Consider the following 24,445-nt stretch of genomic DNA (forward strand, 5'->3'; position numbering starts at 1 on the left):
TTGGACAACTTAAAACTTTGAAAATTTCTGGGTTCTTCCTCCAGCCAAGTTCTATTACTCTAAAATGAAATTACTGCACTGAAAATCATCTTAAAAACACTAAGTTTATCTGAAATCTTAATAATGAACTTTACAGCATGGCATAAGGTAAGCTATACCACAGCACACCTGCATCTTCCCCTTCCTCCATAGAATTTACTTGCTTCACTAGTGACATTGAAGCAATATGGTGAATTGCCTCAGGTCACCAAGACAGCTGAAGAGCAAAATTAAAACTCCCTATTTGTCTTCATCAAATCTCACTCATTTGGTGCCACTTAGAAGCAACATGGTTCTGCTGCTAACGTAAGGAAGATCAGGGAGTACTGCAGCGGTGTTGTTTAAAATCAGATTACATTAGGTTTAAAACCATGCTAAGATTGTGATTCATTTTGCATAACTTAGTCAGAAATATAAAACTGATCAAACCCTGAGATACCTACAAAGAATGAACCCATGCTAAACCAATCATCAGGGTATATATGTAAAAGTCTTTCTTCTGGCAACAATCATTTTAGTCCCAGTTGTTTCCTTCTATTCTGGACTTCAGCTTGCTATCCTTCAGTGACTGTCTGGCAGCTGTTTTTAGATGGGCTATAGAGACTAATTTTATCATACATGCTCCTCTTTCTTTCCACAGTAAGAGATAAACATCCATTAATTTTAACCCTGCTGCAGTTTTACACGAGCTTACTTTTGCTGTTAGCCTTAACTCTGAAAATTTCATTCATCCAGTCTGGTCTGTAGTCAATATTTGTGCTACATGGGGGGAAGGAAATGGAAAAATTAATACACTTTCCCATAAAGTTCTAGCAATGTACCATTAGAAGAAAAAAGGTACTTTAACCTACACTGTTTCCAATTTTATACATGAGACCTGAGTTAACGTCTGAGAGCAGGGTTCAGCAAATCTCCCAAAGCAGTCTATGTTCCAGTTAGTAATCCTGTGCTCAAATTCTGACCAGAAAAATACAGTGGGACTCTCCTTCCTGCATCCCAGGTTGTGCACTCATCTCAATTTTAAATAAATGGACTATCATTCTCATCTCAGTTATGCATATTCTTGGCCATTTACTCTCAAGTCTATTTCTGTAAAAAGGTATGTGGTAATCTGGTCTTGCGTTCAATGAAAATGTTAACCCTCAATGATGAATCAACTTTACTCTAGAGACGAACCCATATACTGCTCTGTCCCATTTTGGGATCACTGACATGTTACAGCATGTAGCAATTCTATAAACAAATCAAAAGAGATTCAGTGATGTTTAGAGCAGACAGGAGTAACACACGGAAGGATCCTAGGTAACAGTAAAAATGAAGTCTGAAGAAGACCCTAATTTCTGATTCTGAGGTAAGAAATGAAATGGGTTTTTTTAAGCTGTTTGCTATATGAAGCTAATTTCTCCCCTTATTTTAAGTCTTAAGACAGCAGAGTAAGTAGTAGTACTCTTAATTTTGTGATAGCGTGGGAAAGAAGCACCCTGTCCCGTTTGAACAAAACTGGTGTGCTAAGGGCCACCATGTGGATAAGTCTTGAAAGTCTTCCTATAAGGCATAAAGAATTATGGTACAACTATCATTAACACTCTCCCCCTTTATTTAACCAAGCCAAATTGAAATAGCCAAAAGGACCCTCAAGAAAAAGCCACTGAAGTGTCAGCACTGCAGCAGAGCATGCAAAACTTTGGACATCTACACAAATCCATCTGGGAAAGCATGTTCTAATGTAGGAAGAGACTGTAGGCAGTGGCATGCAGCAAAAGCTTCCACCTGAAACTATGAAATGCATTCCATACATACTATCTGGGGTATAGAATTTAAAACCACATTCAACTAAAAGCATTTGTGAATGGCCACCACAGGCAAGTCATATCACATACACACCAACAAAAGTAGCACAGGGAAACTTTCAAATGGTCAAAATCTAATTTTCACTTGTTAGTGAAGGCTGAGGTAAACTGGCGTTTTTCTGCATGATACCTAACCATTATAGCACACAATTACCAATCTCCTCCCTTTCAGTAATATATATGCTGCACTAACAGATGTCTCACTCAAGATCTTCTAAAACTTTGATTTTGTAAATACTGGGATTCCCCCAATTTGCAGCTTGGTAGAGCTGACATAGGTAAATCACGCAGTCCTGCTGGGCTGGGAACTGGAAGATGCTATTGCAAAAGCATTATTGCTGTAGAAACACCTCCAAATATGGCTGCACACTTTTTTCTTTGTACAGCCACACAGAGCTTCAATATCAAAAATATGGAGTATGAAGAGCTTATTGATTTATTCAGAAAACACTTGGATTTTCACAAACACAAAATGAAAGATGTAGTTACCTGTGCCCCCCAAAAGGGCACAAGACCATTGCACATTACATCTACATCCATTGGTAACCTGCTTCATTTGCTGACAAAACTTTTACCAAAGGCTTCTAGAGCGAGGTTTGCTCTGAGAATTACCATCACTGGTAATGATGACACTTTTTATCCAGTGAAGATATTTTCTCTCTTTCACATGCCTTACTAATTTAAAAATAGAAAAGGGTACAAATTATAAAATGGAAAAAAACCCAGGAGTCTTCAGAAAAATCTACCCCGTGAACCACAATTTCCCAAAATTTTCTTATTTTCTTTTAAATTTCATAAGACAAAAGTAGTAGAAAAATTAGTCACTGTTACTATAACTGTTAGTGCCTGTGAGTTGCTGTCAAACAGGCTACAGTTTATGAATTATGTCAAATTAAGTAATCCAATAACTAATATATACTGTTAGTCATATAGTTGCAGCTTCCTCAGAAAATACTCTGATTGCAGATTAAATCAGTTCCTCTATTCCTTCCCACTGTATTCTGTTCCCCAACTGTTTCTAGGGCACAATCTGGCAAGTTCCTCCTAGTACATGATTATTTTGATTGTACACAGCCAATGGACTGACAGGTACACCCGAGGCAATTCTAACATTTGTCTACAGAAAACAGCCCTTGTCAGGACAGGCCATCAGTTCAACATCAAAAGTAACACATACAGCTAAGACAGACATCCACTTAAACTCTGCAATAGCTTTTTATCCTTACATGTTTACAACAAGCAAGCTTCAATCACTAGGTGCAATTGACTTCAAGAAGAATCCTCTCAAACAAGAAGTGCCACCAAGTTCAGCCTTGCCACAGAGCTGAAAGTCAACAGCTGGAGCAAGTATCCTGTCAACTGCTTGTCTGCTGATGCCCTGAAAAATTCTGATTTGGACAATTGTGAAAACAATCTCATCTCCCTCTTGCCCTGTAAAAGTTGAAGGACATTGTATATGAAGACATGCTGAACTGTTTCAGGCTTTCTAGGACAACCAATAGTCATACATCTACTATTAGTAGTGTTAGTTAAAATGGAGAAAAGAATAGTGAATCTTTTATTTCAAGCGAAAAATAAGTACATTTGAACTCTTCAATGTATGAATTGCTGCATCACAAAACTTAGCTGCAGAGGGAACTGACATCTAGACTCTTAAATCACGAATGCAAGTAAGCTGTAATGAACTTTTCACCATATTGGCTTTTCTATAGAAACAGTACACATTTTCTGTAATAATAATTTAAAAAATAGATTTATGACCGGACATGAGCAGGTAAAGAAGCTGCTATCACAGGCAGCCAATACATTTTGCATTTGAACCAAGAGTCTCCATTACAGAAATGGTAAAAATCTACCAGCTTGTTTACAGTTTCTTTTTAAGAGACTAGAGCTTAAAACCTGGCAATCCACTAGCAGTGAACCATTTATGGAAAACCTCATGTTAACTAGTAAGTCTCAGTGGGCAGCCTATATATTTTCATTCTGTTTTAAACATTGGCACCTGCTCTGGAAAACTGGCATTATATCAGCAAGTAGCATCAAGTGTACCTATTAGCTACAGTCAGAATGAGATTTGTATTCCATCTCTGGCCCTCCCAGCAAACACTTGTGTTCTTTAATAAGGCATTTGTGTGCCTGATGTAAAAGTATTATGTAAAAATGAATATTGGGTCCTCCTCCTGTGGTGTTAAAAGGTCTACAAATTATGTTAAATTAGAAAACTGATGTTAACAGGAAAGCTGTTGTGCCTGAAGCCTCTAATTGTCACACAACCTTCTTCTGAGACTATAGCTGTAAACCCAAAAGCCTCAATTAAATTTTTTGAAAGTAGTTTTGCCTCAGAAATGAGAATTATCTTCATGACTAAAAGAATCACTGTGTGCACTACATCACAAATATACACCAGCCCAGCACACATTAGTACCTACAGACTCTGTGTTCATTGCTTGAACATGCCACAAGCATTTACATAGCATTTCGGTAACACAGGAATGTAAAAATGACCAAGAGGCACTAAAGTCTAAAGCCACTTCACTCAGAAGGCAAGCCAATCTTGTGAGACACTGCAGAAGCTGAAGAAATAGTTCTCATACAGCTGACATAAATAGCGTGTGTAAGCAGCATTTAGTATCATTAACAGGTGGTCATGAAATGAGTAGTTCTCCATTTTCACACTGAGTTGTGACGCATACAACTACACCAAGGGATCACCCAGTAGGCACAGCAGATAAAGATATAATTCATTAAAAGTATCAAAAAATATGCCAGCACAGGTCTGTCAATAACATTGAGAAGATTAATTAAAAACTTAGGCTAGATTTTTTTTAGCTCCTTTTTAAAAATTATATTCAGCATGAATCTATTTAATTTTTTTAAAAGTTTAGTTTTAAAATTAGAACTCTGCCATTTTGTAAGGCGACGTGGCCTCTAAGTATCAAAAAATACCCATTTTCCAAGGTTTAGCTAACACTGAGTTATATATGAAATGTATAAGCATGTCAGTGTACACACATGTATTTTATTCTAATTATGTTTCAAATTTGAGGTATATTTTCCTCATATAGCATGCATAATGGGGCTGCTTATATTCCAACTCTGACAGGTAGGGATGTCACCAGACATTGGTTAAAATACAATGCTCAGCCTTTCAGGTCACATCTGTAAGTTGCCAGTACATTTGAGAGTTTCTTCTTCCTCCAAAGTTTCAGATAAATTGACAAGCAAGTCTTCAAGTGCTGCATTCCCAGCTCAATATATTCCATAGGTGTTGAGTACTTAAGAAAGACCTTGGTTTTACAATCAACATCAGGGTAAGATGGAATGAAGTTTTACTTCATTTTATGCAGAAATACCTACAAAGAAATTTAGCCCCCCAAGGTAACAGAGAGCATTTCAACACTAATGTATTGCTTCATCTTTCTTTTGAGAAATAGCTCTTTCCATAAATCCCTACTTTGCTCAGGTTTTTTCAATTTTCATCTATAAATTAAAACTGAGGAACAGCCTATTCCACTTTCTAGAACAACCCACCTCACTACTGGTGGTCTATTTAAAGATTTTCAAGAAACCTGATGTGCTATGCTCTAATGACCACCCCTTCTAAACCACAAGGGATTACCTACAAAGATTATTTACTTACATGGCCCTATATGAAAAGCCACTGCCTTAGAATTCTTGGAACCTGTGGAAGACCCAGTCATTCCAACCCACCTCAGAGCAGATTGAGCCACATGTTATTTCACCATTCAGAACCATTACTAATTTTTTATTTTAAGATGCTAGTTTTAATAGCACAAACCTCTTAAAGAGAATCTGTCATTTGTTTAACAAATTGTAAAATTACAAGATTGTAATATAAATATGGAAGAATAGATTGGCTTCCATTTCTGTTTGACTTTAGCATTCTAATTTTACATCATATTCATTAACTGTTGCGTCTGAAAGCCTATACAGGGAAATAGGAGGTTGTAAATTCCAAAACCAACAAAGCTTGACAACTGAAATGATAAAGTTTTGTTTCAAGTTATTTTACAAAATCTCTAAGGAGTCTCTAATTTTAACATGAAATTTCTTCAATGATTATGTAGCTGATTAATATTTGAAAAGCACCTAACCTATGAGGATAAGTTGGAATTAACATAAAACAGCAGGTAAAAAATACACATCTTCTATATCAACAGTTACTAGCACTCATATTTAATTTTTTATGATACTTCCAAAAAGGTCTCCTTAACATCATGGGGTCAAAGCAAACCATCACCTAAAAAAGGAACTTAAGAGAAAATGCTTTCTATCAAATTGAGCAATGACAGACTTCATATTCTAGTTTTATACTCCTACTAATTCTGTTTTGCTCACAAATTTTTGTAATCTAATGAAGTCATTTATCATACATTATTCTACAGTTGCCATTTACCCAGGAAGCGCAAGACTGGTTAAAAAATGAAAAATACTTGCTCTTTGTCTTCACTCTAAGTTTATAGCCAGCAGCATCCTAGAGCCCCTACAGATTAGACAAGCTGTTTTCTAAAGCAGTTAGTAGCTTGGAGGTATGCTGAACCATACTACACTGAGATGTTTTCTAGGTCAACATAAAAAGGCGCTGTAAAAGTACAAGTGATCCAACTATCGCTCGATGAAAGACAGATCAAGTTAAGGGGCACCACACAAGGTAATGCTGTGTTTGTTTACAACAGGATGCCATGACTAGACTGAACTTGCCTCCTCTTCTGAGGTGCCCAAATATTACTGCTACCACTACTTTTGGGTAATTAAGATAATATTTTCTTTTCTTGCTATCTCTAGTCAATGTACCTGTCTCCAGTTTAGCACTGCAGACACAAGTCAAAAATCCTTTAACTCACATGTCAATGCTGAATGGTGTAAATCAGCACAGTCAACACTGGCACTCTGCTTTGCAAAAAGGAATAAACATTGTTTATAAAGATCACTTGAAACAAATTTTAAATAATCATATAGAAGACAGAAGGCTAATACATTTTTAGGGTCATAGGGTTCTATATCCCTCTCTTGAAGGTCATCTGGAAGAGACACTAGTGCTCTGAATTCAAAATTAAGTAGCAGGCTATATTTAGAATAACTAACAATGCCAGAAATTCTAAGTTAATGTAATTTTTATTCAACTGCTAAACTTTCCTTAATTAAAAAAGGGTGAAAAAATTCACACATGCCTTCACTGACACCTTTATTTTAGTATATGAATTAGAAGTGAGGGTGAAATAAGGTCAAAGTGAATGCTTTCAGATATCACTGTACGTCTTAAAAGGTATTCAAAGAAATACCAAATTTCAGTTTCTCAAAAAAGTTGTATGTTTTTTCTCATTCCAAAGGATAACAAATCTCTTTGAACATTGACTCTACAAGTAGTTTCCCTTCTGATTTTACTTTTCAAATATTTCTATTCTCAAGTTTAAGCACACTTGAAAATTGTAGCTTTAACTCACTGCTACAAAACAGCAGCAGTACACATGTGAATCAAGCAGCAACAACTGATCTCATTCAAATAAAAAGTTCAAAATAAACAATCTAAAGGAATTCAGGATCACCATGCAAGTATGCAAGCACTTTTTACCCTATTATGTTTGAGCTAGTGAAGTTACAGACTATTTCAGTATTTTTTATATGCCCAGTTCCAATAAGAGGAAAATTAAACCCCCCAGAGAAATGCACGTAGATTGCAATTATACAGACTAAGGAAAAGAGTCTTTAAAAGCCTAATAGCATTAAATGCACCAACTTTGCACTGCATATACCTCTATGCAAACATTGTACTTGAGCTGTGCTATGTGCTTCAGCAAACTCTCATCTTTTCTTTGCACAAAACCACCAGAAGAATCTTTTAAAACACAGAAGAAATCATCATACATGGAACAGACTATCAAAACCCTGCTAGCTGAGTGACAGCTTCCATGCATTGCCTGCAGTTTGAGTGGTTATAAAGGTACAATTGACAACAATAACTTAATTGTATAAGAACAGAAAGACAAACCTGAACCTGCTGAAAAGCTTTCAGTCTCTTCTTGAATCTAGAAGGTAAAACAAAATCACATCCTCGAGCTAGCAGTGCCAACTCCTTTCTTAGATCAGGATCTTGCCGCAAAGAAATCTCCTTTATCCTCATGCTTTCGGATTTCATATAATGTCTCTGTGTGCCAGTCCAGGCACTTGAGTCCCAGTAAATAGCAGAGCTGTTGTATTATCTCTCAGTGCTGCTTAAAGCAGCAGCTGCGCCCGAGTTCTGGGATATTATAAGAGTCAGCTCAACTTCGCCCGCTCCATACATTAAAGGGAACTTGGCTGGAATCGCAAAAACAGATTGGGAAGTCACTTTGGGGGCCTGCCCTTTCATCCAGGCATTCCAAAGTCTAAATGGGACAGTATGGAAAATGAAAACCGTGTTTGGAGGAGCATCTATAAAAGCAGCTTCCAATTTTAAAAAAGGCAAGCCCTACAGGAATGCAGAGAGGCCAGCCGTGGTTATTTTCTAGCTTCCTCCTCCTCCCATCCCCCTCAGCTTTCCCTTCTGTCACAAAACACTCACTGTCTAGCTTCAATGAAGTACCTCACCGAAGGATATGGCTTATTACACAGCAATTAATTCCTTTTAAACTATTTTGTTCTTTAGTAGAAACCCTATTACACTGGGACAAGGAAGGCAATGGAAAGAGCTTCAGACAGGCTTTCAGAATGGCTCACATAATCAATAAATAGATAGAGATTGATGTAAAAAAGACTAAGTTACTGTATTTCAAGAATCTAAAAATTTAAATGTTAAGACGGAAAACCATAGCAGAAATGAAATTAATGTTACCACACTGAAACACTGCTTTAAATCATGTTTTACCAAAAAGTTACATTAGAAATATAAATGATGTCACAAAATTTGAAAAAATTGACAGGATACTTTTTTTCCTAAGTAGCTTTATAAACATTAACATCCACATACTAGATTGCATACCTGTCACATTTCACTAGCATTAGACTCCACTACCACTCTATTTTCAGTGTATTGAACCTCAAATACATTTTATGGGGGTGGTGAGGCCAAGTTTTAGTACACATCAATATTCTTCATGGAAACAGAAATCTGATAAGCTTCTGTGAAAATTCAAGTGACCTTCAGTTCCTTCTCCTTTGCAATTTTAGGTACATTAACTTAAAACTAGTGGTGTTTTCACATTTTAAATGGATATACCTTTATCATAGCAATCTTTAGGAAATGCTGCTATTTTGATGGATTTTTTTTTCAAATATCACCATTACAGTTATGAGTAGAGTAACTCATACTATTTCAAGCTGTGAACACTGTTAGCACCTCCAAATTCTCTAAAGATAGAGATGTTGGCTATTTATTATCAACATAATTGTCACGCACAAGTTTAGTTACAAACAGCATAAAAGGAAAGACTTTGCCAGACCTACTCAGTTTTCATCCCTCCTACTTTAAATAAGGCCATTTTCCTGATTACACAAAATGTACACAGCCCAAAACAACTCTTTCACCACTATGTCAGAGATTTCTTTTACTGGATGGCACTATTTTACTCCCATATAATCTTTAGCCACATTTATCCATTCATAGCCATTCTATATGTAACACTGTATTAAAATCCCACAGTAAATATCCCTGTTCAATTAAGAAAAGAAAACTATGAAAAAGTGCTAGTGAAACATGATTTGTGTTAAATGGATTTTTTTTTAGTTTATCACACACTGTTAGAAAGTAAATAATGACAAAACACCTGCTTTCTTGGTTTTAATTTAGTATCCAGCCCAGTCCCTGCCTCCCACTTCTCTACTGCAGCTCGTTATGAAGATATTTATTTCTTTCGGAAGTGGGAGAACAAGAAAGGAATTGACAAGGCAAGAGTCAGACATGTTGTGGTTGGCATGACCAGACTATCCAACTGCATTGAGCAAATCTGGCTGTCACTCACTGTCTTTTAAGAAGACTAAATCAACTAACCTGGGATAAACCTTGGCCACAGGGAAGTCAACAGAAAACTGGGCATGCAGTACACAACAGCAGCATGCCTGGAACTTGAGATGAAGGACTGAGGTGTTAGAGTAGGAGAGGAATCCTATTCTGGCAACAGATAACCATTCCAGACCAAAATGTGGAAGGTCAGGAAGGTTGTATTGCAAGGCAGATTGTGTTTCAGGTTAGGCAGAACAGCCCTTATTTGAGGTAAGGAAAGGCATCTTCTCACCTAAATTGCTATTTTCATCCCTTTCAACCAGGTGATGCACTCCCATTTGCTGCTGCATGCACAGTCTTATTTGATGTGGCTGTGCTATGTCATTAAGGTGATGGATTGTCACACTGAGAGCTAACCTAAAAGAGTGAAGTGCCAGTCTGGAACCTAAAAGGCTTAGAGCTCCTGAACCTGCTGAAGGAGCCTCAGTAACAAAGAAATATTCTGAACTCCATTTTTGAAGGAGGTGTGTATTTCCCTCCTTTATTCAAACACAACTCAGAACCCATCATAACTTAACCAGCAAACCAGGTTCAGTATTTTGAATATTCTGCATTGCTTTGTCATAATATTACTTCACTGCTCCAAGTCAATCCCATTGTGAGTCTAATATGTTTTAGCACTGTGGTTTCCAACCTACTGGTCCTTTATATACCTGGGTATTTGTTGTTCACAGGTTGCAATATGTTGTTCCAGAGATTGCAACTGGCAACTAATCACATCATTTTCACCATCTAAATGGAAAAGGGTTTTTTATTGCCACATTTAAGGAGACTGAGCATTTATAAAGCAATGTGGTCATGAGTCCCCTAAGATGTGTTTTAACCCTTTCAGTCATGAATTAATCAAAGGGGAAAGTCAGCTTTCATCCCAACTGAACTGGAAGTGTTCTAGTGTTACTTTTATTCTAAATCTGAATTCTCTCCAGTGAAAGCTAAAGCAAAATCCTTTACTGGGTGAAGGTCTGGGTGCCAGCCATGAAGCTGTTAAAGTATCCTGGCAGCTTATTATTAGCTAGATAAACAAACAGGGGGAAGATGCATGCTCAGAGCTTCCTTCCAAAGCTAAAGATACACACTATGAATGGACTGGACTCAAGGACTGTGGCCAAAGAGTTCATCACTTTAACAAAGATCTGAAAATACACAAGAGTAACACAGCATAAATAACACAATATTCTGGGTATTGTAGAGGAAATACAATCTTGAAGACAACTTTAAAAACCCCTTAAGTATTTGCCTAGCAAACCAGAATTTCTTGTCAGAAGCATATACCAGCAGTATATTAAAGTCTTAATCCTTTACTCAAATCTGGAAAAAGCATTACAGGAAGACCCCAAGAAAATAATTTTCAGCCATATAAAAACTTCAGTTGCTGGAGTCTAGTGTTTAACCCAATAAAACGTGAACCAAGATGACAAAAAGCCTGTTTGGCTTTTGGAGGAAATTTAAATAAGGCTGAATAGGCAATCCCAATGGCAACAGCATGGAACCCAATAGCATCCCTCAGCCTGTGATGATGCAGAAACTAAGAGTGGCTTCTGGGTTAACTGTGGAAAGAAAATTGTTGTACCTCCAAATTAGCCAATATAAAGTGCTGTAATGCAACTAATGATACTCTTTACAAAAGTAACTTAACAGTGAGGGGCAGAACACAGCAGTTAAGAGAAGTAAGGCAAGGTGGCACCTTTTCAATACAGAAAAAAAAAAATGGCATGACTAATGTAGTATTTAAGATATATTCCAGAGGTTTAAAGTGGAAAGAAGGCACTAGTAAAAACAAATAGGTTGGGAAAATAATCAAGAAGTCAATCACCTAAGGATGCTTGCCAAAACACAGCTACTATGAGGCAAAAAATACAAAGAAGAAATTACATAAATATACTAGAAGACAAACAAAAGAAGCAATTCTTTGCTAGACTAAGCAAACAAGAAAACCCATACCGAACAACCCTAAAATGCTGAGTTCTTTTTTTTTTTCCACTCAAAACCCACTGTCTAGTCCAGACTACCACCATTATTTAATGTTATCAAGAATTATTTCTAAATCAGATAGTCCATACCTTGCCTTTGCTATACTGAAAGATCCTGAAACTAACTTTTTGCTAGGGAGTCATCCCTTTTCAGTAGTACACTCCCAAAACCCAAGGGAGCTGACACGTACAATGTGTACACAGCAGAAGGAATCAAGTTATTAGGCTCATTCAACAACCAGTTATGGAAACTGATTGCTTTAAAGTTATGGACAGTGTTCCTGGAGTGAGTATGACATACTGATGAACTGCTAGATGTTGACATTGTGCAGTTCAGAAATCTACCTTCCCAAGAAGAAACTGATCTTTTGGCCTTGGAAGGGAGTTCATGTGCATCTGGGCCTAGATACATAAGTTTTTTTCTTGTAGGATGCAATGCCTCCACACTGGAGTGGGAAGTCTTGCATGTAAATGCCTTCTTGAATGATTATTTAAATTTTCCAGTAGTCTTGGATTAGACAGAACAATGCCTGGCAGTTCTTTCCACAGTAGTTAAGAGAATCCAGAATTCTTAGGAGACAAGACAGTGAGTAAGTAAAAAGACAGCAGTTAGATGCCAGACGTGTGGTCATGTTAGTAGGCCAGGAAGGAGGGGCTGATCAGATTTTCTGCACATTACCAAAAGAAAGCCATGTATGAACACCAGCTGCTAAGGGCCATTATCAGCTTAGAACTAAGATAAGATACATGTCACCTTGCTATGATTACACAGCCTGGGCTCCAAAGACATAGCAAGGGCCTTTTTCAGTTTGTTAACTGCATCTGACAGGCTAACTTCAGCAAGCATCAATAAGTTATAAAACCAATGCCTGACAACAAAGAAATGGTTTACAACCCTTTAGAATACTTCTCATGTTCTCTGCCATCTTAAGAAAAGTCACTTCACATTTTATTTATTTATGTACAGCATAAACCGAATTTTAAGGGGAAAAGGTTGCTGGAATAGTTTTGCAGATGGAGCCTATTTACTATTCATGATCTTCACATGACCCTATTAATCAGATCATGAAAACCAAGACCACCCAAATTGATGCTGATGAAGTGAGTATTAAAGAGAGAAAGCTATAAACAAAAAATCTACTATGGATTACACAAATTAGTCATATTTCCTCTAATAAGATGCTGTGCTTTTACATTTTCAATCAACTGTGATGCTACAGAGGCTATCCACAGATGAAGCTACAGTCCACAAAATATGCACTTGTAATTTTACCAACATAAGCCTCTGAATAGCAGACTTGGATTAAAAAGAACAATCAGTTCAGGCTGATTCAGAATGCCAGAAATTTTCCTACAAGAGACAGCAGCTTTTACAACCAAGTCTAATGATATGCATTATGGAACTTTTCAAAGTCACACTGGCCATTTTGGATATTTAGTAATTTCTAGATTGTTATTATTGTTATTATTTACATTGTGTCACCTCAATTTGCAAGTTGACAGTAATTTAGAAGTCTGGTATTAAGAACATGAATGACATTTTTATAACTGTCCAGCAATTTAGTTAAACACTGTAAAACCTGTTCAGTACTTCCATCTTTTGGACACTAACTGAATGTTCAATTAATCCTTTCAAAAGCATCTTTTCCCAGACTAGAATGATTAATGCATGAAAATACAACTACTACTTTAAATCCAGCATCATGCAATTTAGTCCCTGAAATCACAAGACAATAATTTTGAGTCAGTGACAACAGCAGAACAGCTTCTTGCTTATGATTTCACTTGAGATCTCCCTCCCTGAAGATCTTAACACAAAACCAACAAATCAGGAACCTTAAGACACAGACTTTGTCCTACATGCCTGTCAGTAAAATCACAAAGGCTAATTTACCAACCAAAACCAGGATTTCTGATAGAACTTCTATGAAGACTTAATCTAATACTATTGTGTTGTTGTCTCAGTCTGAAATCATTGCGATACCAGAATTGGAGGCAACAGAAACTATATTGATTTCTACAGAACTGAATGGAAAACTGTCCACAAATTGCAAACAGGGTACAGTGCCAAAGGACAAAGCAAAGGAAGAAGGCGGTCACTGGCAACTATGTGAATTTTAGCTTTCAAAATAACTAACAGGGCAATCATTACACATGAAGAAAAGAGACAAGAAATTATACATCTTACAGAGGCAGAACACCCCAAATACACTGCCAGAACAGGAGCAATACTCCTGACTTTACTCCAATCTCCATTACTGTAAGTTGTTATGTAAATTTTACATATTTTTTTCAAGCAGTCTAGAAAAATTGTTCTAAAATACTAGGCTTAATTTTGTCACTTGATAAATAAGCAAGGAGTCAAAATTTTACGTGTGTTTTTAGCATGTTAAAAGCAAGTAAGAGAAGAAAATTAGTCATCTTTTGTTTAAAAATCTGATACTACAACAGGAAAGTCTCCTGTTACAGTATTTGCTGTAAATGACTATTCCCAAAGATTTTGCAGGTAGAAGAATAATCTAGCTCATTGTTTCAATATTGCATAATTTCAAAGTTTGCTTTATCTTTTGGTAAAGTATGTCACAAAGATTATTATTTACAATACATCAGTATTCATCATATCTACTAGAAATGTTTACAAAATTTAGAAGATTGTTTATTGTTTATCAATACAAATCTAGCTTCTAAAGGAATAAAACTCATTAGAAACTGTTCTCCTGGTTCTGCTGAATCAAAAAAAACACCTAATCAAGTAATTTGATAAGTTCTACAAAGCTTCTTTTGTCCAGAAAGTCAAACTGAACCTAATTCACACTGAACACATCTTGCAAGTATTTGGCAATGATTTCTTCAGCACCCACTCAGTATTCCCCCCCTACGTTTCCCCATGTAGATTCCATGTACATTTTCCTTTTAGACTTCCAGCTCATCCCACTCAACCTGAAATCAGCCAAAGTTACTAGCAGGATGTGCACAGAACAAATATCCAAGGCTAGTTCCATATGAAATGAAACTAAACAGCATGCACAAGGTTAATGGGACACATATCCCAAGAGCTCATCATTCCTGCAAGTACCTGTGGTCAAGAAGCAGTATGTGGGTGGCTCTACAGTTTCTAGCTATTTTTCACATGATTGCTATGCAAAAGGGGCACATCTAACATTAAATACTAGAACACACTTTTAAAAACACGTCTTGGTCACTGTAGGTTTCCATGGACTCATTTTAAGTTGTATCTGTTGTTTGCAGAACAGAAATTATTCTTATCTACCAGACATTGGTACCATGTGGTTAACTGGAAGACAAGAACACCACACTAACAGCACCACACAACACTATAACATTTACATGTTATATGTAAATAACAAAGAAGTTATTTACATATTATGGCACACTTAAAACACTAAATTTAGTAATCATTTGTTGCTGACTGTGAAAAACAATGAGTATGCTTAATTAGTATCTTCTTGAATCAATGCAGTGACTTAAATACAATGAAAGCAAGGCAACTTGAAGACAACTGTGAGTGCAAAACCTCTTAATTTGCCAAGACTTGGTCATCTGATTTTACCACTGGCATTTTGAAGATTTTTCTCATAACATGGCTTGCTAAAAAGTCCTGAGCACCCATTGACTAGGAAACAACAGTGGACAAACTCGTTCACTGGATGAGCTGCATTTACAATTTTACACTGAAGTAAGCCCATACATACTTTTGGCCTCAAGTTTATTTCTTGCTGACAGAGTAAATGTAAGACATATGAAGAAATTCTCAAAAACAGGTTCTCAAGCATCACTGGATTTAAAAAAAAAAAAAAGCACTATCTCATCTACATCAATACCTAATTTCCTCACAGACTGAACATCCATTTAAAAAATGGACTGTTTAAATGACTGATATAAAGCTATAATTAAGTTTACTTGTTTTAAAAGACTGAACAGAGAAGCTACTGAAAGTTATGACCTGTAAGCTATGATGATATAGCTTTGAACTTTTTTTTTGTTTGCTTTTAAGTGGCAGTTACTCACAAAGGTGTCATTGTCATTAATAAATGTCATAGTTCAAAACTGAATTAATTTTAATTGTCCTGGGTCAGGATTCAGGTGAGCTTCAAACTCACCTGAAGAAAGCCAAAAAAATCTGATTTCCATTTCTCAGTACGAGAAATGCCAAAAACTCTTAGACTGGATGCAGCATATAAAAATATGAGTTTCCAGTAGGACACAAGTGCAACTGCCACTTTGAAAGAGGACAAAAGTTCATTATTTTTTAAATAAAGCACAAAGTGTAAACAAAATCAATATAACTGCTAACAAGAGTAACATTTACATCCCAGGGTAACAAGACACAGTTAGAATAAGGAGCACTATCAAAACCCTGCAACAGTGAGTAACTTTCAGTTTCTCAATTATGAATAAAAAGAATAGTTAGTTCTTTAATCAGGAAAATGGCTCTTCTATTCCAAGCTATTCAGTACAGCAAAGCTTAAGATGAATAACACAACATACTACCAGTGCTGCTTATGTTGACTACTATTACATCACCCCACTCAAAGCTAATAATGATTTTATAGGAGCACCTATAACTGCACTCTTCCAGACTTTAATATGAACTTTTGGCTGCCCTTCCTTTGTTGGCACCATAGAAGGAGCTTTATTGAGATCACACTAATGCTGACATCTCTCATAGTGCCCAGTTATCAGTGTGAAAGTACATCAGTTTGATAGCAGGTTATTTACAGTCTCCCTTTAAGTCACGGGCTTGAGTTGAAAGCCAAGTCCAGCATGCTCCCCACTTAGTGATAGGACATGGCACTACTAACACTATCTGTGCCTGATACAGAGTTAGGGAGTGTCTGTGCTAGACCACACAGCACAACCTGGTGTGCAGAGCAATGCTACCACAGCCCACGCAGCCCAGGCTCTGGAGTTCACAGTGCTTCTGGTATGAACGAGGCAGCAACTCAGATGCAGACACACTTTGTGAGATGATGGTATCAGCCCAGCTACTCTCTACCTGGAGCTCTCAGAATTATTTTGTTTCAAAAAGCAACTGTTAAGTGCTATTCAGACTTCAGCCCATGTTAAAAGGTTTCATTCTAGCCTCCCTTTAAACTAAAATGGATCACAGCAGTACCACTATGTTTAAATCAAGCAACTGATCACAAAAACTTGGCAAGAATGTTGTTCATGTTGAAGCTAAGCAGCCATATATTAAAGAAGTAAAAACATTACAAGTTACAGAAATAGGAGGAAAATGAGCTTTAATTGCCACAGGATAACAAGCAGGAACAGTATGCTTATCAAATAAAGGAAACAAAGAAACCATTTCAAGAAGTACCTTTATATCAAAGGTTGACCCTGCAGAGAAATGGAAAATAACTTTGAAGTACTTCTGATTATATCACATTCTCTCTGCACCACCATCCCACAAAACGCCCATGGGGAATTCTGTGAATAATTTCCCCAGATGCCTTGCACACCAGCTGGTCAGGATTAAACATCTTGCCCATGGCACCTTTTAGACCTTGAGGACTGGGATTTTTGACAGTGGGATGCACAGTGTACAATTGTGTATGCCCCATGTGTTTAGGATAATCTAGAGTCCCAGAAACACTGTTAAATCTATCTATAGTTGTGATAAGGGTTAGACGAAATCTACAGCATCCTTATAGTTTCAAAGTTACAGCCCTAGAATTTCTTCAACAATATACTCAGAAAATATTTGAGACTTGAATGCTGAAATTTTTTTGTCTTTTTGTTATTTGAAGCATATAGTACATAGAAATCACAGGCCTACTTGCAGAATACCAAGTGCTAGCAAGCACTTCACATCACATACCCAAAGCACCAGAACTCTGCAATTAACATGTTTACACAATGGGGACAGTCACTTATCCGCCTCACTGTCAATGGCACCACGCAAGCGAAGCAAAGTAAAGCATAAAGGAAAGGGTCATTTTTTTTTCCCCATAAAGGAAAAAAAAAATCCCTAAACAAACACTGTTTTGTTTTCATTTGCATTAAAACACACTGAAAGATGAATTTTCATGGTAGAGCTCAGAACAGATTTTAAAATGTGCATTTGGATTAAGTCAACAGTTTACTCTTAACACGTTTTTAAGTGACCTGTCCAGATGAAAAAATTCTATGAAGACCATGTAGGTTCTTTCATTATTGGAATAAGTACTTTTGACTTGCTAATCAGGGGAGGACTTCAACTATCTTGAAAGACAGCAAATTATCCTCTGGCATGACATTAGTGTTTCAGCAAAATACATGGCAATTTCTGTATTTTGGATAGAAGTATAACCCACAGGCTTCAATTATAAGCTAATCTCTGGAAAAAAAGCAAAGATCTCCTTGAATACAATAGCTGACAGCTACAGTACATTTAATGCTGTTTAATGGTTGCCATCAGCACATCAACTTATTTTGCTCATATGCTACTGTTTAAAGTATAAAAAGATTACACATCTAATTAGATTCTAATTAAGAATGCTTCCTGTTCAGAAAAACATGTTTTGCTAACAAGTACAGAAACCTGTAGGATGAAAATGTTGTTTTCCTACACAATCATATTTACTTCCTGGTAATTACTTAAAGATGGTGGTTTTCTGTTATCAGCTTTATTGTTTGTATTATCCTTCAAAAAAATTGCAGGAACATTTTAAGAAACAGGAAAAAGGCATACAGCAGCCTTATCCATTATCAAATGCAGTGATTTAGCTCAGTGATACTGAAAATGTATCATGCCAAAGTAGGTTAACTGCTTGTATGCTGCCTTATGAGACTTCCAGTGCACAATGAGAAAAAGTTTAGTAAGATGCTTAAGTTTACTTACAAAGTCCAAAAAGAAATAATTCTCCATCTCTTTATGACTGGATGTAAAAGCCTTTTCCTAATATCACCCACATGCACACAGAGCTAAGCACATTAACTTTTATTGTTTTCTAGGACTGATATTTAGAATTTAAATCTGTATTAGCTTGTACTGTAGGTCCAGCATCTGAAACATTTTCTTCCACTTACAGAAACAAGATGAGGGCCTCAAACTTACTTAAAACTCATATGAGGTAGGTAGAACCATTGTGGCTTCATCTGAGAAACATAATAAGATGCATAACAGCAGATGCATTAGTTTTGACACAGTGTGAGGTAGTTTGTGGAAGAAATTGGGGTACATTGTGCTTTCTAAGAGAAAATACACTGTCATGGCAAAACATGCAATTCCTGGTGGTATTTAACAGCTAATTCCAGCTGAAAATGCGATTTGCACTTAGAGATTAAGAAACTTTTGGATGAAGATTCAGTTCACCTGAATAATAAAGCTATAAATAAATTTCTCATTGCTTGGAAATTCCCCCTCCCCAACCTACTCAAGCAAGGAACAACCTAACTCCTCTAGGTTCTCTCTCAGCACTATACAAACAACTCCAATTAAGTCAAGGATGTTACTCTTCTTTAATCTCTTCTAGTTTTCCTTTATGGGATTTACTTCAAGCAATCGACCAAGACACATGAAGAGAAATTGCAGTACACAAGTTAGTGATCAAGTATAGTAAATAACAGTGGGTTTTAACAGCAAACTTTGTCTTTTCCTATGCCTGCTTTTATCTGATATGAGAATAAACTGAGCATCTGTTGACTGACTTTCTGCATTTCACTAGAACAGGAAATATAATAGTATGAACAACAACAAAAAAGTAAATCAATCATCATGCCCTGCTGTCAGGCTGGTGATTATACATAAACACAAGTCCCTATTATTGTAAAGTCAATCTAGACAAACACTGTACTGGACATGTGGTGTTTTGGAGCTAAGAAGTTGTCAAACTAGATTTGAAAATTAGTATTTATGAACCCAAGAGGTCACTTCAGATTAAATGTTTAAATGCAAAAGTGTCATGCTGTTACTCCTGTGGGTTAAAGGGTAAGTCTATACACTCAATGCATATCAACAACAAACAATAAAAAACTGATACTCTTAAACATCCCAGCTTTATCCTCTCTACCCTTACCCAACTGAGCAGGCTTCCCTGGGCTACCAGGTTTGGACACTGCAATAAGTTAGATACCAAAGTATATAGAGCAATTGGGAATTACAACCTCTTAAAATTTTCCAGTACTATTAAAATGTATGAATTTATAGTCCTATAGCACAAACAGCATAAAAACTCTTTGAAGTCTTTATGAATGTCATGAAGTTCAGCAAGGTCAAGTGGAAGGCCCTGCATCTGGGACAAGGAAATCCCAAGCCAAAAACAGACTGGGTGGGGAACAAATCGAGAGGAGCCCTGGAGTGGAGGATTTGGGGATGTTGCTGGATGAAAAGCTCAACATGACCCAGAAATGTGCACTTGCAGCTCAGAAAGCCAAACATCCTGGGCTGCATCAAAATCAGCCAGCCAGCAGGGCAAGGTTGGTGATTCTGCCCCTCTGCTCTGCTCTGGTGAGAGCCCAGCTGGAGTTGCTGTGCCCAACTCTGGGGTCCTCAGCAAAAGAAGGATGTGGATCTGCTGGAGCAAGTCCAGAGGAAGGTCACAAAGATGATCACAGGGCTGCAGTACATTGCCAAAGAAGAGAGGCTGAGAAAGTTGGGATTGCTCCACCTGGAGAAGAGAAGGCTCTGGGGAGAACTTAGAGCAGCCTTCCAATACTTAAAGGGGACCAACAAGAGAGCTGGAGAGGGACTTTGTACAAGGGCATGTTGTGATAGGACAAGGGGAAAAGGCTTGAAACTGAAAGGGTAGGTTTAGATCAAATATTATAAAGAAATTATTGAAATTCTTTACTGTGAGGATGGTGAGACACTGAAACAGGCTGTCCAGAGAAGCTGTGCATCTCTCATCCTGGGAGTGTTCAAAGCCAGGTAGGATGGGGCTTTGTGCAACCTTTGGTCTGATAGAAGGTGTCCCTTCCCATGGCAGGGTGGTTGGAACTAGATGGTCTTGAAGGTCCCTTGCAGTCCAAACCATTCTGTAATTCTGTGATTCTAGGGTTGGTGATAATACATAAGCAACACTCAATTTTGTCAGACATGACAAAATTTTCTATTCAGTTTGGTTTTTCTTTATGAAAAGAGCTAGAAACTAGATTTTGAACTGAATTGCAAGCTTAAAAAGAAGGGTTCAGGTTGGGGGTAGGGTTGCCATCCTTGCATAGAGGGCATTGTCTGTTATAAATAAAGAGCTCATTAGGAAGGAAGTGCTGAGTGTACCATGCAGTACCAAAACAATTACTTTGTTAATATGCAGATCCAGTGAAGCCAAATTTGAGTCTTGTACTAACAACAGTGCCTGGTATCATTAGACAAAGGAATATTTGCAGTCTAGGCAGTATGTTATAAAAGGAACACAAACACAAGGACTTAAATTTATCCACAATTAGATAGCAAGGACCCAAGATAGTCTTATGGAAGCTCAGGCCACCTATCCACTAACACTAATAATTCACAAACATTGGTATTTTAGGTTCAGTGCTGCTGCTTCACTCCACTCCTGATACCTCCTCTGGGGAAACTCCTTACTTACATAATTTGCCAATACCACAAACACAAAAGTCAGTTCCATTTAAACAAATAAATATAATAAGAAACAAACTTACTTCTTTGGTCCCTGAGGATCGACGTGTTGCTCTAACATTAGAAATGTTCCTTGAGCTAGCTGGAGTCGCCAATGGAAGAGTAGTAGAAAGCTGAGGAGGACTCAAAGACAACAAAGGCAATCTGGTATCTCCTAATATACACTGCTTGGAATTGGAATTTTTACTTGTGAAGCTCTTATTTTTACTGTTTCCTGAATCTGTGTTACCAAACTCTGTTTTCTCCTTATTCTTGATTCTTCTCAAGCAGTCCTTTAGTATTAGCTGAGTGGCAGGCTGACTCAACCAGCACAAAAAGAGTTCATCCACCTTCATTTTCACTGCAGGTTGCAGAACTTTTCCAGGTGACATTTTCTGCCAGTTTCCCTGTTTTGTTGGTTCAAATTCAAAGTAAATATTTGACAATCATATAGATATTCCATTCACCTTTCAGTGTTTCACAGGCATTATTTAACAAAGTGTTAATATTGATTCCCACAAGACACCAACAGAAGCTGAGAGTTATATTTTAACATGCGACATCAACAACATTTTATAAGTGTAAACCATAAATCAGTCAGAGTCAATTCCAATAATTTCTTTTAAATAATGGATAACTTATTTTAAAAGCATACTGTGTAAATGGTGGAGACTAGAGAACAAGAAACTGCACTTGGGCTTTCACAAAGAGATAGCTAACAAATATCCTCTAAGAACATGTGTTAAAAACACATGTATTATGGAAAACAGAACTTGAAAATACTTATAATTGAACATACTAAGAAGCAAATATCTAAGCAGTTTATGCTAAACGCTGGTGATAAAATAAATAAAATTTAATAAGCAAGTCTTTCAGTGAAGAGATTTAGAACTAAGACAATTTTCATTCTGAGGTTGTGATATGGATTCCACATCTTACATCCCCCCATGTGAGGGATTCCCAAAGCCTTGCCACTTGATATTTTAAAACCTCTTATTTGACATTCACTTTTGCAGCTTTTCAAAACCAATGTAAAATCCTATGTAACTCAAGAACTGCGCCAGTGCGATTTCAAGTTCAGATACTCACTCACCTGAAAAAAAACAGGTTTTTGGTGTTTTTTAGTTTTTCTAGGTTTTTTTTTTTTTGTGTGTGTTAGAGAGACAGAGAACTGGAATGAAACACTGAGAACAGAACAAAATTTACTATAAAGGTTTTCAGCATCCAATTACTTCATGATTTGGTACAGTTCAAATAAAAATCTATGCTTCCTCATGTCTGTGGTTTTTTTTTTTTGCCCTTCACAAAATTTAACCTGTATACAAAAATCACATGATAAAAGATACATGATTGATGATCTCAGACGTCTCTTCAAACCTAAATGATTCTATATACAAGTACTTGGCTGAACAAGTCTTAAAACAAGCACTTCAATTTGGAACCGAATAACACCTAGCAAGCGAACATCCTACTAAAACCTAAAGCTCATCCTCGTCCCACGGCAGAACGAGAAGGCTTTTAAAAGTGCACCACCTAAACTTTCCGAACCTCGTTAACTTCGCAGTTCAGTTATTCTGTTTCTAAAAGTGAAGAAAACTCGTCTCCCTACTTTTTTAAGCTCAACACCGTCACGGCGCCGGCGGCTGCGCTCAGCCACCCTCAAGCGCCACCCGCCTCGAAAGGAACGGTCCTGGGCAGGGGCCAGCCCGGCACCGCCCCGGGCACGGGGAGCCGGCGCTGCAGCCACAGGCTCGCTCCCATCGGCTGAGCCCCGCACTGAGCCCCCAGCAGCAGCTCAGGAGTGCCGTTACTCCACAGCACCAGCCAGCCACACTCACCTGCCCGACTCCACCTCCGCCACGGCCCCTTCCCGCCGCCGCCGCCTTCAAATGCGCGCCTCCTTCCGGCACGGCCCGGCCCGGCCCGGCCACCGCCATCTCGCGAGAGCGCGGCCCTTCCGCCCCGCGGGACGCGGCCGCTGGTCGCCATGGCGACGGGCCAGACGGGGCCGCCGGATCGGCGCTGCCCTGCCCTGCCCTGCCCTGCCCGGGCCTCTGCCACCGCCGCCACATGAGCGCAACTTAGAGCTCTGACAAGGTCTCGGCGTCTCACGGGATGCTCCTCACTGGTTCTCTGAGAGAAGCTGGCAAAGGGATGAAGGGGCAGAGTGTTTCCTTAGCAAGTTTGCTGATGGCGCAAAGCCGGAGGAGTGGCCGATACCCCAGAGGGCTGTGCAGCCCTTCGGAAAGACCTCGACGGCTTGAAGAGAGGGTCAGAGAAGAACTGTCTGGAATTCAACAAAGGCAAATATAGGGCCCTGCACCTGGGGAGGAATAATCCTAGCACCAGCAGCTCTACCGAGAAGGACCTGGATGTCCTGGTGGACAACAAGCTGTCCCTGAGCCAGCAGTGTGTCCTTGGGGACAAGGCCAGTGCTGTCCAGGGATGAAGAGCATTGACAGCAGGTCGAGGGAGGTGGTCCTGCCCCTCTACTCAGCCCTGTGAGGTCCCATCTGGAATGTCCAGGGAGAGTGTATTTTCATGGGGGCACTGGCATTGCGCCAGCGTCAACTCCCCAGCCCAAGAGATGTGAAGCTTCTGGAGAGGGTCCAGCAGAGGGTGACAAAGAGAGTCAGGTGACAGGAGCATCTCTGCTAAGAGAAGAGGCAGAGGGAGCTGGGCCTGTTCAGCCTCGAGAAGACATGACTAGGAGGGGACCTTATTAATGTGTATAAATATCCAAAGGGGGTGGGTCCAGACACTTTTGGTGATGCCAACCACTAGGACATGAGGCAAGGGCCAGAAACTGATGCACAGGAAGCTCTGCCTGAATATGAGCGAGAATGACTTTACTGTGCAGGTGACCACACACACTGGAACAGATTGCCCAGATTGCCCAGAAAGGTTGTAGAGTCTCCCTTGTGGAAGATGTACAAGAACCATCTGGATACACTTCTGTGCCATGTGCTCTAGGATGACCCTGCCTCAGCAGAGAGGTTGGATCAGATGACCCACTGTAATCCCT

General features: G+C 38.3%; 1 protein-coding gene across 2 annotated transcripts in view; it reads right to left on the reverse strand.

The window, feature by feature from the left end:
* PPP2R3B (protein phosphatase 2 regulatory subunit B''beta) overlaps positions 1–23,333 on the reverse strand; it is a 45,866-nt gene extending 22,533 nt beyond the window's left edge. The window contains exons 1-2 of one of the 2 annotated variants that reach the window (XM_054628213.2): positions 23,259–23,333; positions 21,465–21,827 (exon numbers count right to left, since the gene is read on the reverse strand). In XM_054628213.2, the coding sequence (XP_054484188.1) occupies positions 21,465–21,812 (348 nt within the window). In that variant the 5' untranslated portion in view covers positions 21,813–21,827; positions 23,259–23,333. Of the gene's footprint in view, positions 1–7,899; positions 8,369–21,464; positions 21,828–23,258 lie in introns of those variants that run through there. The other variant, XM_054628214.2, reaches the window with a different exon arrangement.
* Between the last annotated feature and the right edge of the window lie 1,112 nt (positions 23,334–24,445).

Source organism: Agelaius phoeniceus, chromosome 2, assembly GCF_051311805.1.
Source record: "Agelaius phoeniceus isolate bAgePho1 chromosome 2, bAgePho1.hap1, whole genome shotgun sequence".
NCBI lineage: Eukaryota > Metazoa > Chordata > Aves > Passeriformes > Icteridae > Agelaius > Agelaius phoeniceus.